This window comes from Globicephala melas, chromosome 2 (assembly GCF_963455315.2).
Source record: "Globicephala melas chromosome 2, mGloMel1.2, whole genome shotgun sequence".
NCBI classification, from domain to species: domain Eukaryota; kingdom Metazoa; phylum Chordata; class Mammalia; order Artiodactyla; family Delphinidae; genus Globicephala; species Globicephala melas.
In genome coordinates, this window is record NC_083315.2 from 150,099,319 (window position 1) to 150,112,428 (window position 13,110).

Genomic DNA, 13,110 nt, shown 5'->3' on the forward strand with positions numbered 1-13,110 from the left:
GCGCGGCCGTCGGTGGAGGGAGGGTTCGTGGTCGGGAAAACTAAGTCCTGGGGTTTCCCCTGAGCAACAGCTGTCCCCGAGAGCCTCAGGTACGCGGAAGGGCGGGGAGACATGGGGTCAGCACCTTGACCTCCCAAGGGCCCGACAGATTGTAGAGCGAGGGCTTGTCCCCAAAGCGGAGTCTCCAGTAGAGGCTTCCCGGTTGAGCCCTCCAGGTCAGAATGCGACTTAGGCGTTACGGATCTAAAACCCGCGGCGGCCAGATCAGGTGGTCCCCGCCTCTCGGATTACAGACCTGCCGTCTGTGCCGCGGGGACTCCTTGGGTGAGGGTTTGCCAGTCAGGCACCTGCTGCAGGCCCTGAGCTGCAGCAGCTGTGCTCTTTGGGGTCAAGCATTGTTTCAGCAGGAGGGAAGCCCCGAGAGCTCTTTGTGCCAGTCACTTAGCAATGGGCCGCAGTTTTCTCACCTATAAAATGATGGGGCTAGACTTGGAGTCCTAAGGTCCCTAAATTCGAGTCTTGTAACTCTGAGAGAACCCCTCAGTTTACAGGTGAAGAAACTGGAGCCAGTGAGGGGAAGCTGCTTGTCCTGTGTCACAGGCCTAAAAACTGACTTTCAGTCCAATAGCTCTTTCCACCTGCTACAGAGTATGCTGTGTATGGCAGCGGCTGGTACTGATACAAAGGAAAGCCAGGTGACAGGAACACCTGTATCACATTCCTTTTTCTATCCTCAGGACCTAATAAGCACCCGCAAGACATAATAAGTGTTCACCAAATGCTTATTGAATGAAAGCTCTGGCAGACCCAGCACCACTGTCCCTAAGAAGTCTAAGGGAAAATGTGGGTAGGACAAATGTAGAAACAGTTTACTTTAGCAGCCGACATGAACCTCAGACAAACTCCTCACATACATCTGGTTTAAATCTCCCCTAGGCTTTCAGTCTATGCCCTGAATGGCTGGTCTCCAGTTGGCACTGCCTCTGCCTGTGGGCATTATGCTCCCACATAATAAAACGGAAGCTCCAGAGCTCCACTCAGCTAAGCAAGACCCCTCTGAAAAAGGTGACTCTTCCCAGCGGTCCTCTATGGGGCACCCGAGGAACAATGTCCAGCAGAAGCTTTTGAGCAACCAAGAGCAGACGCTGGATAACCTCTACACTCACCCCAAATGGAACACCTGCACGAAAGCCCAGAGCTACTCTTATCCCTGCTGTGCTGGAATCAGCCAGCAAGACTCAGGAAGCAATCCCCAGGGCCAAGCAAAGTGTTTATTTTACTCACCAGGCCCTCAATCCCAGTATCCCAAAGCAAATAACCAGGAATTCATCCCCTTTACAAAGAAGCGAGTTGGGGTGGACCGGGCATACCCACTGAAACCTGTGTTTCACCGGAAGCCCCATAGTACAGGTGAGGCTGGCACTGATGGGGACCCGAATGTCTCTCCAAGACCCCCTGAGCCAAGAAAGTTTTCATACAATAGCTTTGGTTCAAGGAACTGGGTGAATTCATCTGTGGTTGGTACAGTTGCTGCCAGTCAGGAGGACAGGGTCATGGCAAACCCCAACAGGACGGAGTGGCTGCAGATCCAAAGACTAGAGGCTGCAGGGGAGAGTTTAGAGGAGGAAATCCGCAGAAAAGAGGCTCTTCTGAGGGAAAAGCTGAAGAAGACAGAGGAGGAACTCAGAAGGATCCAGAAGGAAAAAGAACAGGCTGAGGAAAATGAAAAAAGAGAGCTGCAGAGAATGGTACTCCCTGGGAGGAGAGTTAAAGGCAATACCACATACAAACCTATCTTCTCCCCAGAACTCATGTCTGAGGAGGTCTTCAGTAGAGACACAGGAGAGGATGAAACTTGGGGACGGTCTCAAGAAAGATCTAGTCCATTCCAGTTCTCTGATTATGGAGTTCAGAAGCTCAAAAGGGAAAGACTGGTGGCAAGCAATAACAACATCCGAGACCGAGTCTCAGGGCGATTGAAGGAGACGTTTTCTCAAGCTTCAGAAGCGCCGCTCAGTGCTTTGCGGAGGTCCACCAGCAATTCTAGCTCGTCTAGGGCACCACACTCCTCGGGCTCTGGCTGTTCCACTGAAGAGCCAGAACTGGGTGAGTGCAGCCACTGTGGCCGAAAGTTTCTCTTGCTCAGGCTGGAGAGACACTCCAACGTCTGCCGCAGGATGCAGAGTTCCAAGAGGAAAGTGTTTGATTCCTCCAGGGCCCGGGCCAAGGGCACAGAACTAGAGCAGTACTTGAACTGGAAGGGACCAGCCTCAGTCAAGGTAACAAGGGCCTTATGGATTTGCCTTGAGTGGGGATCATTTTAAGAGCCTGTTATATACTCAACCATTTTCTTTAAAAAAATTTCATGTGTCATATGGGGAGAAAGTGAGAATTAACGTTTGATTTATTGATTACTACTGTGTGCCAGTCACAGTGATGGGAGCTTTTCATATGATCCTCACCACAACCCTGTGAAGATTTCATTATCTTTTATCAGTTCAAAAATCAAGTGTCAGAGAGGTTAACTTGCTTGAGATCACAAACAGTCTTAAATGACAGTCAGCATATAAATCTGGGTCAGAATGACTCCAAAAATCTAGAGTTAAAAAATATATGTCCTTGGGCTTCCCTGGTGGCGCAGTGGTTGAGAGTCCGCCTGCCGATGTAGGGGACACGGGTTCGTGCCCCGGTCCGGGAAGATCCCACATGCCGCGGAGCGGCTGAGCCCGTGGGCCATGGCCGCTGAGCCTGCGCGTTCGGGGCCTGTGCTCCGCGGCGGGAGAGGCCACAGCAGTGAGAGGCCCGCGAACCGCAAAAAAAAGAAAAAAAAAAATATATGTGTGTGTGTGTGTGTGTGTGTGTGTGTCCTTTCGATTATAAAAGTAATAAACACTTACTTTAGAAAATTTAAGAGAATGAAAAATATAAAGAAAAATATTATGAAGCCTTTCACTACCCTGAGAGAATTCTTCGCTCTCTGCAATATATTCTGCCCCCTCCCAAGATTAGGACTTGCTACCACTCCTATAAGCTGTATCTATTTTTTCAACATTGGCTAATTTTGATATACCTTCTTAGTAAATACATGAAACACAATTGTTTGGAATTCTTTTTCTCCCCATTTAGAGAGTAAACACCTTAAGGTTAGAAGACTTTATTTTATTTTTTTAATAATTTTTATTGGGGTATAGTTGATTGACAATGTTGTGTTAGTTTCAGGTGTACAGCAAAGTGAATCAGTTATATGTATATATATATATATCCACTCTTTTTTAGATTCTTTTCCCATATAGGTCATCACAGAATATTGAGTAGAGTTCCCTGTGCTATACAGTAGGTCCTTGTTAGTTATCTATTTTATTTTTTAATTTTTATTTATTTATTTTTTGCGGTACACGGGCCTCCCACCGCCGCGGCCCCTCCCGCCACGGAGCACAGGCTCCGGACGCACAGGCCCAGCGGCCACGGCCCACGGGCCCAGCCGCTCCGCGGCACGCGGGACCCTCTCGGACCGGGGCACGAACCCGCGTCCTCAGCATCGGTAGGCGGACCCCCAACCACTGCGCCACCAGGGGAGCCCTATTTTTATTTTTTAAAACTTATTTTTGGCTGCGTTGGGTCCTCATTGCTGCGCACGGGCTTTCTCTAGTTGCGGCAAGCAGGGGCTAGTCTTCTTGCGGTGTGCAGGCTTCTCATTGCAGTGGCTTCTCTTGTTGTGGAGCACAAGCTCTAGGCACGCGGGCTTCAGTAGTTGTGGCACGTGGGCTCAGTAGTTGTGGCTCGTGGGCTCTAGAGCACAGGCTCAGTAGTTGTGGTGCGTGGGCTTAGCTGCTCCGTGGCATGTGGGATCTTCCTGGAGCAGGACCCAAACCCGTGTCCCCTGCATTGGCAGGAGGATTCTTAACCACTGCGCCACCAGGGAAGTCCAGTTATCTGTTTTATATACAGTAGTGTATATATCTCAATCCCAATCTCCCGATTTATTCCCCCTCAGCACTCCCTCCTGGCAACCACAAGTCGGTTCCCTATGTCTGTGACTCTATTTCTGTTCTGGAAACAAGCTCATTTGTACCTTTTTTTTTTTTTTTTTTGGTTGAACCATATACCATTCTAAGTGCTCTAGATTACATATACTATCTCACATAATTTCCCAACAATACTACTACTATCCCATTTTAGATATGAGGCAAGAAGTTAAGTAACATGCCCAAGATGACATACACACACACACACATATATATATATATATTTTTTCTATGTCATAATATTGACATTCAGTCCAGTAATCCTCCACTGCAACAGCTCCTTTACTTTGCAGTGAAAATTGATTTGTATATTTTTTGCCTCTGAGTCCTTGTGGGATTTTTTTTTTTAATTCAAACAGAAAGTCACTAAAATTATAATCATCCTCTTCAGTTCACTCTGTCCCATGTAATTAATTTTTTTATCTTGATCTTTTGTTAGCTCTTTTATGAATTCATCAGTTTTCCATTAGAGTTCTGAAAATGCTTATTCATTCAGTTCAGCAGTATAGTCAGTTACCAGAAACTTGTACTTGTCAGAGTCTTTTCCATGAATTCCTTGAAGATGAAACCCTTTTATAGGAACATTTTTGCAAAAGCATCAGAGTACACCCAGAACTCTCTGTAAATGACCAAAGACTTAAAAATGACCACGGTTAAAGATTTGATGAAAGTTCATAATAATGCAGTTGACAAGGAAATTTAGTTATTTCTGAGATATACATTTTAAAGTAATAACTAGAATTATGACTTATAACATTATACCAGAACATATAAGATTTTTAGAAATTTCATGTAATGTCTGAAACATTTATATTAACATATTTCCATACAAATAACCCAAAGAAAGTTTAGTATTAGTTGTTTTTTTGGTTTGTTTGGTTTTTTATACTGCAGGTTCTTATTAGTCATCAGTTTTATACACATCAGTGTATACATGTCAATCCCAATCGCCCAATTCAGCTTCCACATATAAGTGATATCATATATTTGTCTTTCTCCGTCTGACTTACTTCACTCAGTATGACAATCTCCAGGTCCATCCATGTTGCTGCAAATGGCATTATTTCATTCTTTTTTTTTCATAGCTGAGTAATATTCCATTGTGTATATGTACCACATCTTCTTTATCCACTCCTCTGCTGATGTACATTTAGGTTGCTTCCATGTCTTGGCTACTGTAAATAGTGCTGTTATGGACATTGGGGTGCATGTATCTTTTTGAATTATGGTTTTCTCCAGATACATGCTCAGAAGTGGGATTGCTGGATTAGAGGACTTCGTCTTTGGTGAACATTCCTAGCTGCAGAAAAATGTTGTAAAAAGTGACTTTGAGACACTTCCATACATTTGGGGGAACTTCATAGGCACATTTGGATAGTCAGATCTGGAGAAGATTGTCTGGTGAAGCTTCTACCACCTTGTCAAGGTTATAACACTGGGGTTGTAAATGAGTGTTTCTCAAAGTGTGGCATGCTGACCTGCATTTTTTATTTCAGTAATTGTAATGCGTATTAGAAAAGTAAAACATGGTAAGCCCTTGATTTCTAGGAATCATGAATTTAAAGAAAAATAGTAAGAGGGATTAAGTGAAAGTGGTATGCAAATGATCAAAATGTGCGAAAGCCTAGACCACATGATCTCAAAGCCCGTCCAGCTCTGAGTCTCGTAAACTGTGAGAGTGTTATTCTATTTTCATTTCCTTCCAACCCTCCCACTGCCACGCTAACACCTCTTGTCCGTTAGCACTTTACAGTTTATGTGTGTATTTGCGGGGCTTTTAAAAACTCACGTTTATGTGGTGGCTGTTAAGAGAAGTCTTTTGCAGTCTTAATTATTTCTTTCAATACGATATGGGAGATCACTACAAGAAAGTCCTTTCCATGTTTAGCGACGATCTCCCTGAAATCGGGTTTCCAACGAGAAGTCAACATTTTGCCCTTGCAGATAATGATATGATCATCAGTTCCTGTTCTATCCTGTTTTTTTTCTGGTCAACCCAATAATCCACTTGGGTATTCTCTGTCCCACTATAGTGGTTTATTTCTGGCCAGAACCTAAAAGAATCTTGTGTTTCTTAAATTCCCAAATACAGTAGCAATAAAGCAAAAAAAAAAAAAAAAAAAAGGGTTTCTGAGATCAGATGCCCTAGCTTTGTGGAAACTAGTTTGAGGAAATATGTTGCATTGAGGACATCAAGGCAGAAAGGATCTGGATTGAGATGGACTCCTCTCCTTGGACCGTCCCAAGTTTTATTCCAAAGCTTTGTGCCTTTGTAAGCTGAGTGGTTTGTGTCTCTCTGTTATTCCTTCAGTGTACTTGCAAGAACAGGTGATTTTTCTTTTATCCTTTAATATTCACATAACTTCCAGCAGACTCATACTCTTGTCTCTCTACTAGACCTTATGTATTTGAGCATAGAGACTATATCTTTGTGCTTTGTGATTAATAAGTGTTAATTGAATAAACTTCAGTACAATGAAGAATCAAAGTATAAGTATCATATAGTTGAGGAACTTTCCCCTAATTCAATTCTAAAGGTTCCTAAATAGCATCTCTAACACTCTGATTCTCTTGCCTTGTCTGTTTCAGTAAGATTTTCCTGATGGATCCTTCCTTTTCCTTTGATAACATCTCTTCCTATATTCATCACCAAGCAGCTACTTGCTTTTCTTTTTTCTTCTTTTTAAAATTAATATTCTTTTCATCTGAGTAGTATTTGAATACATTTGAAAAATCATGCAGTACTGAGTGACCTATAATGCAGATCAACAGTATTTTGCCTCATCCCTCTCTGGCCCCTCATCTGGCTCCCACAGGCAGTTCTGATAGATGGCTCTTCTGGTATGCATTTCCATATTTCTAAATAATATACTTATTTGCTTGATTTATCAATTTTGCACATTATCTGTTGACCTCTTATGGACACTCTGGGTTCTTATCCCCTCTCCTCCCACTTTTCTCCTTCCCTTATCCTTCCATTGTAGTGATATCACAGTTTGGGGTTAAACCAGTAGTCAGCTGTTTTTGTGATAATAACCACATAAATTTTGTTCACTGCTGAGTGGACAGATTCTGCCCCTGCCCACATTCACCCAGAGTTAATAACTGACCCAAGTTTTAATTTGCTTGGTTTCCTACATACCTAATTGTATTTTTTTTCCCCTGAATGATCTGCCCAGTATCAGACACCTGTTAATGTTTTTCTATCAGTTTGACTTTTTTTCCTTCTGGAACCTCCATCCCACCATTCTTTTTCTTCCTGCTCCAGTCCAGACTGGTTCTTCTCCAGGCCTGGTGCAGACCTGTTGTTTGGAACTTCTCTCTGCTTCTCTCCTGTTTCCAGCACCCTGTGTCTTCCTTTTTCTTGCTTTACTCCTTGCTTTGCTGAAGCTTTATTAAGAAGGGTGCACGGGAGGCATATTTTTTGTCTTGGGATGAATTAAAATATCGATATAATAGCTTTATTTTTGATTGATGAATCGGCCAGGTAGAGAATTCTAGCTGGAAAATTATTTTCTGTTAGAACTTTTATGGCATTTCCCCACTAGCTTTTAGCATCCAATGTTACTGTTGAGAAATCTGATACCATTTTGATTTCTGCTCCATTATATGAAACCTATAGATTTTTTTCTTTTTCTTAAAACTTATAGGATTCTCTCTTTATTCTACAATGATTGTGTTGGATAGTGGGTAGGCCATTTCAATCTCAAGGGTAGTGATATTTATTTCTAGGAATGTTTATTGTCTTCTTTAATAATTTCCTCCTTGTGCTTTCTGTTTTTGGAACTCCTATTAGTCAGTGTTGGACTTTCTAGATTGACTTCTTAATTTTCTGATCTTTTCTACTTTCCATCTTGATCCTTTTTCCCATTCTGCGTAACTTTTCTGACATTATTTTACAACAGTTCTATTTTTAGCTATTGCAGTATTAATTTATAATAGTTCTTTCTGGTTCTCTCATTCCTTTTTCATAGTATATATATTCTTGTTTCATAGATAAAATCTCTTCTAACACTACTTTGATATTATGATTTTTTGTAAAAAAATTTCTTCTGCTACCTGCCTTGTTGCTACTTCCTGAGCGTGTATGCATGTGTGTTCCTGTACTTGTTTGGTCTCTTCCTTGTTAGAGCTTTACTGACTGTCCGTTCATATTTAAGCTTAAGTGGGGCTTGTTGACTGAGGGCTTTCATATTAGGATTGTCAAACAGTGAGCCTTTTCATTGGGGTCCCTCAGAATCAGCATCTCAACTTTTCTCTCAACTGCTTGGTGCATCCAGAGAACTCCTGCCTCCTATGAGGGTGCCTGTGTCTGGTACTCTGGGAGCTGAGTGGGGGAAGGAAGCTGACAGTTAATTCCACAATACATTGCGTACACTTGCCCTTAATCTCCATTTTCAGCCCCTAGATTAACCCTGCTCTCCACTGTGCCTGGATGTCCTGAGTCTGAAACCTGTCTGGTTCAATTTCTCCAGAGAGGGTGCTGGAAGTGTTGGACACTTGGATGTGCAAGGTGGAGAGGAGCCCTGGGAGCCAACCTGTTCACCTCCCCCTTCCCACTACCTGTATGTCCAAGCACTGAGCCTCCCAGGGGTTCTGCTGGGAAATAGGCTTGCCTCTCAGTACTATATAGGCCTTTGCAGGCCCTTAGTTTAAGTCAGCGGTCCCAGACTTTTTGGCACCAGGGGCCGGTTTTGTGGAAGGCAGTTTTTCCATGGGTGGGGTGGGGAGGGGGATAGTTCAGGCGGTGATGCGAGCAATGGGGGAGCAGCAGATGCAGCTTCGCTCGCTGCTTGCCCGCCGCTCACCTCCTGCTGTGCGGCCTGGTTCCTAGCAGTCGGTGGACCAGAACCAGTCCGCAGCCCCGGGGGCGCTGGGGGCCCCTGGTTTAAGTGCCTCCACTCTGGCAAGTCAGTTATCATTGTCGCTTCTTTCCTGTTCTCTTTGACCTTAATTTCCTTACTGTCATTCTAACGGAGACTCAGGAAGGGGATGAGATAGACACCAAGTTAAATGATCAGTCTTCCTTCAACTTACAGGCTGAACCTCCTTGGAAGACCAACTGGAAACAGAAGCACGAATCTTTCATCCGTACCCTCCGTCAGGCTCGAGAGGTCCAGCAGATAATTGCCAAAGGTGGAAACCCCTCCGACCTGCCGCCCATCCTGCCTGCAGAAAATCCAGACTATATTCAGTGTCCTCACTGTAGCCGCCACTTTGCTCCCAAGGTGGCAGAGTGGCACATTCCTAAGTGTAAGACCATCAAGAACCGCCCTCCACCTCCAAGGAAGCACTGCAGTTGAGCAGACAACAGTGGAAACTTCCTTGATAGTCCAGGAGGCTACGCTTCTCTTCAGCAGTAAATGGGAGTAGAATAATTTGATGCAGAGCAGAAAGAACTAAAACTTTTACATCTCCCAGGTCTGCCTGCAGAGCTGAAATCGGTGAAGAGAGAGAGACCCATTGCTGAGCAGCAGGAGGCAACAGGAAGCCTCAGCTTCCCACTAAATCACCGCCTGCGGCTGGGGCGCCTCATGTTGTTGCCCTAAGAACTGATGGGTGAGGGCACGTAAGAGTAGTGAGGAGGCTACATTAAAGCTCTCTTCTTGCAAGCCTGATTGTGGTTTGTGCTGGTTAAGTGCCTGCATTTGCGTACCTTCTTGCCACTGCCTCTGCATGTATGTCTATGGCTTCTGTTAACTCTTGTTCTTGCAAGAAGTTGGCTCGTTGGTATCAGAGGATCATGGTATCTTATAAAAAATACAGTTTTGCCGTAAGACAAATGACCTCCCTGATACATGGTCCTGGCCAAAAGTCAATACAAGCATGGAAGGTTCAGGCGCCAGTATGTCCTAAAGCCTCCCCATGTTGTACTGTGTAATAAAGGGAACCTCATCTTTATGTACAATACTTTACAGGGTAGGGATGGGGAAAAGCACACTATGTCTCTGCAGTTGTTCCTTCCTAATGGATTTCATATGTCAGAAAAAAAAAAAGGAAGGAAGGAACGTTAGTTTCAGCTATTGCTAGCACTCTGCTTTCAAATCAGGTTGGTTTAATGACTTTTAAAATGAAGCAGCAAAATATACCATCAAAGCAACCTGGGACATTCTGGTGTCACATGTCCCTGCTGATCACATCACAGTAAACTTCTATTCTAGGAAGTAAACTTTGAAGGAAAAGATAGCAGATCTAAAATTTTCTCTGGGCAGAATCATGCCTACTGCAAGTAACCTTCATAATTAGGCCTTCAATAAATGGGTTTGGGGAATTTAAAATTAAACAAATAATAAAATGAGTGAGTCTTAGACTTGTCAAATGGGAGAAGTGATAAGGTAATGTCTGATGGGGGAGAAGCTATCAGTCCAGGTAGGATGAAGCTAACACAACAGATCTGAAATACTAGTAAGATTACTGTCCTGAGAGTATCACTCAAATTGTTAGCTTAAAACACTGGATAAGCTGTGACAAAGTGAGAGAGTGGCATGGACATATATACACTACCAAACGTAAAATAGATAGCTAGTGGGAAGCAGCCGCATGGCACAGGGAGATCAGCTCGGTGGTTTGTGACCACCTAGAGGGGTGGGATAGGGAGGGTGGGAGGGAGGGAGACGCAAGAAGGAGGAGATCTAGGGACATATGTATAACTGATTCACTTTGTTATAAAGCAGAAACTAACACACCATTGTTAAGCAATTATACTCCAATTAAGATGTTAAAACAGAAAAAACAAACAAAAAAAAACACTGGAGAAAAATCAACTAACCTGACCTGGGCAAAGGGAACTGTGCAGACCACAAAACCACATTTACTAAACTACAGATGGCCACTCACTCTTGTTCCATTTCCTCTGCAGCTTCTGCTGAGTGGCTGGGCTAACAGATCAGACCAATTTGATATGCAAGTTTAAGGCTTTCGCTGTGAAGCTGCTAGACGCTAGGCTAAAAAAATGATGTTTTAAAAAACTGCATGTATTGCTTTATGCTCTTCATAACTGTTACAAAGAAAGAGAGGTATCACATAATAGGGCTTTTTGGTTGGTCATTCAAAGAAAACTCACAGAGAGACACTGGATATTTAACCCAATATATACATTCTCCAGTCAAGTTTAATGAGGTACCCACTTTAAGTTTCACACTTGATGGTAAAAGCAGTAGGTGACTAGAATAAGTGGTGGCCAAGGTCACACAGTGGTAGCCTGTGGACTGCTTTGCCCCACAGGTATGTTTTATTTGACTGACATAGTATTAAAAATATAATCTGACATTAAAAAATTGGGATATGGAGCATCTTTTGAGAAACTGGAAGTTCTGGAAACCCTGGGCCTGCACCCTGTATAGCACCGAGTGGGATTTAGAATCAGTTGCTCCTTCCAGACGGGGTGGAGCACGATCACCACAGCCCCGCCTGGCGTGCTTCACTTATTTGCCTTGTCTGCCTGGCCTGGAACCCCTGGATGACATTATAAAGGTCACAGACCAGGGGCCTCCAGGGAGAACAAATGTTGTGTGTGTGGGCAGTGCTTTCTTATGCTGCTAGAGGAACAAAGAATAGTCAATGCCATTGTGTTCCCTTCGATCTCAACATGTTTAGGCCTTTGGTTATATCAGGAATATCTATTAGCCTTTTAAATTTAGCTTGATCGGATCTTTGGGAAGAAGAACCTTTTTCTATCTACATCTCTTCCTAGATAGCAGAGGATGACAGAGGATAAATAAATGCTGCTTGTTACTGTCCGTGTTTTATACTACTTTATCCAAGAAACTTTAGTGCAAGTAGATGTTATAAATTTTAAAGTTCAAAAGGTTAAGCAATGAGAAAAAATCTTAGGTGAAACTCACTTCGTTAAAAAGTATATGCAGTGTATTGAATGCAGCACAGCACCTTTGGCCAACATTTGCTTTAGGTCATCAGTTTGTCACTTTTCACAACTACACAGGAGGCAGCAGAGATGTGATATAGTGTTTTTCTCCCTAATGTTCGTAATTCTGTGAGGTTTAGTGCTCAGCATGTTTATTTACATAGTTAATCACTGAAGCAATAAATGATTTTTTTGCTTTGTGGCAGGAAGGAACTTGTTTCGTAGTCCTGACTACAGCCCACTCTGCCCTGACACTATCATGAATAATATTTCTTTGGAGGCCCAAGGATGCTCATTTGAAATAATTCATTTACAATACATCCTTGCACCAGAGTTGTTCTATCATGTTTCCAAATCTATGGCAAAATCAAATGAAATGTGAGTTAAGGCTGCTCTTGCTCTACACGTTAGTGAACTGTTCAGCCAAGAGAAGTCACAACGTGGCTGTGCCAGGGAGACCAAATACACTTCAGCCTTTGTGCGGGAAAACAGTTTTACAAACATAAACTGGCAGTACCTTGAAAAAGCCCACTGTGGAGATAAGTACAAGACATGACCCTTCCTCTTTTAATGGCTCATCTTTTTCTCCTTCTGCATTTTAAGCACTATATTTTAGAAGTTTTGGGGGGAAAAAAGTTGTAGCAGCAAAAATGATTCTATTAGTAAGAAAAAGAAACTGGCAAGAAGCAAAGATTATTTCTGTGCAAAAGTCCCTTGCATTGTTTCTGTTACAAGACCATTTATTTCTTTATTTATATAAAGACTCACTGAATCAAAAATTCACGAAGGCCTAGAGTCTGTGTGTTTTATCCCCAGTGACTAAGGTCGATGCGTAGGCTCACTGAGGCATAGCACTGATTGAGAGTTTAAATGTTTATTTAAAACAGAAATGTCAAACCACTCCACCCTCAACCTTTCAAACATCTGGCTAACAATAAGCTAATTCTTCAGCAACAATGTCAGAGCAGAGGAGTAACTCAGGTTATACTATAACTCAAAAGCAATACTACTGGAAAACTTAAAACACCTAGCACTACATAAAGAAGAAAAGTAGGTTGCAATTTAAAAGAATTAGCTACAGAAAACCATTCAAAGGCATTTCTGCTGCCTCACCTTTTACTTTTCATCTGATGCATGGCTACCACCTTTGAACTGGTTTCTGTCTGCGTAGCTTTTTGGTGGGAAAAATCATATGGCTATCCCAGGCACAATTTGGCAAAG

The 13,110-nt window shown here is 42.9% G+C and overlaps 1 protein-coding gene across 1 annotated transcript; it reads left to right on the forward strand.

The window, feature by feature from the left end:
• Positions 1–44: 44 nt before the first annotated feature.
• On the forward strand, positions 45–10,566 carry ZC2HC1C (zinc finger C2HC-type containing 1C). Its single transcript, XM_030831783.2, has 3 exons — positions 45–89; positions 937–2,279; positions 9,065–10,566. Exons 2-3 carry the CDS (start codon positions 957–959, stop codon positions 9,326–9,328), a joined length of 1,587 nt encoding a protein of 528 aa, XP_030687643.1. The 5' UTR covers positions 45–89; positions 937–956; the 3' UTR covers positions 9,329–10,566.
• The last annotated feature ends 2,544 nt before the right edge of the window (positions 10,567–13,110 follow it).

What these genes read in the sequence shown, in the direction of transcription:
- ZC2HC1C (XM_030831783.2), top strand. Translation starts at nt 957, where the DNA reads ATGGCTGGTCTCCAGTTGGCACTGCCTCTGCCTGTGGGCATTATGCTC. An exon ending in AGGGACCAGCCTCAGTCAAG is followed by an intron (nt 2,280 to 9,064) that starts GTAACAAGGGCC and finishes TTCAACTTACAG; the next exon opens with GCTGAACCTCCTTGGAAGAC.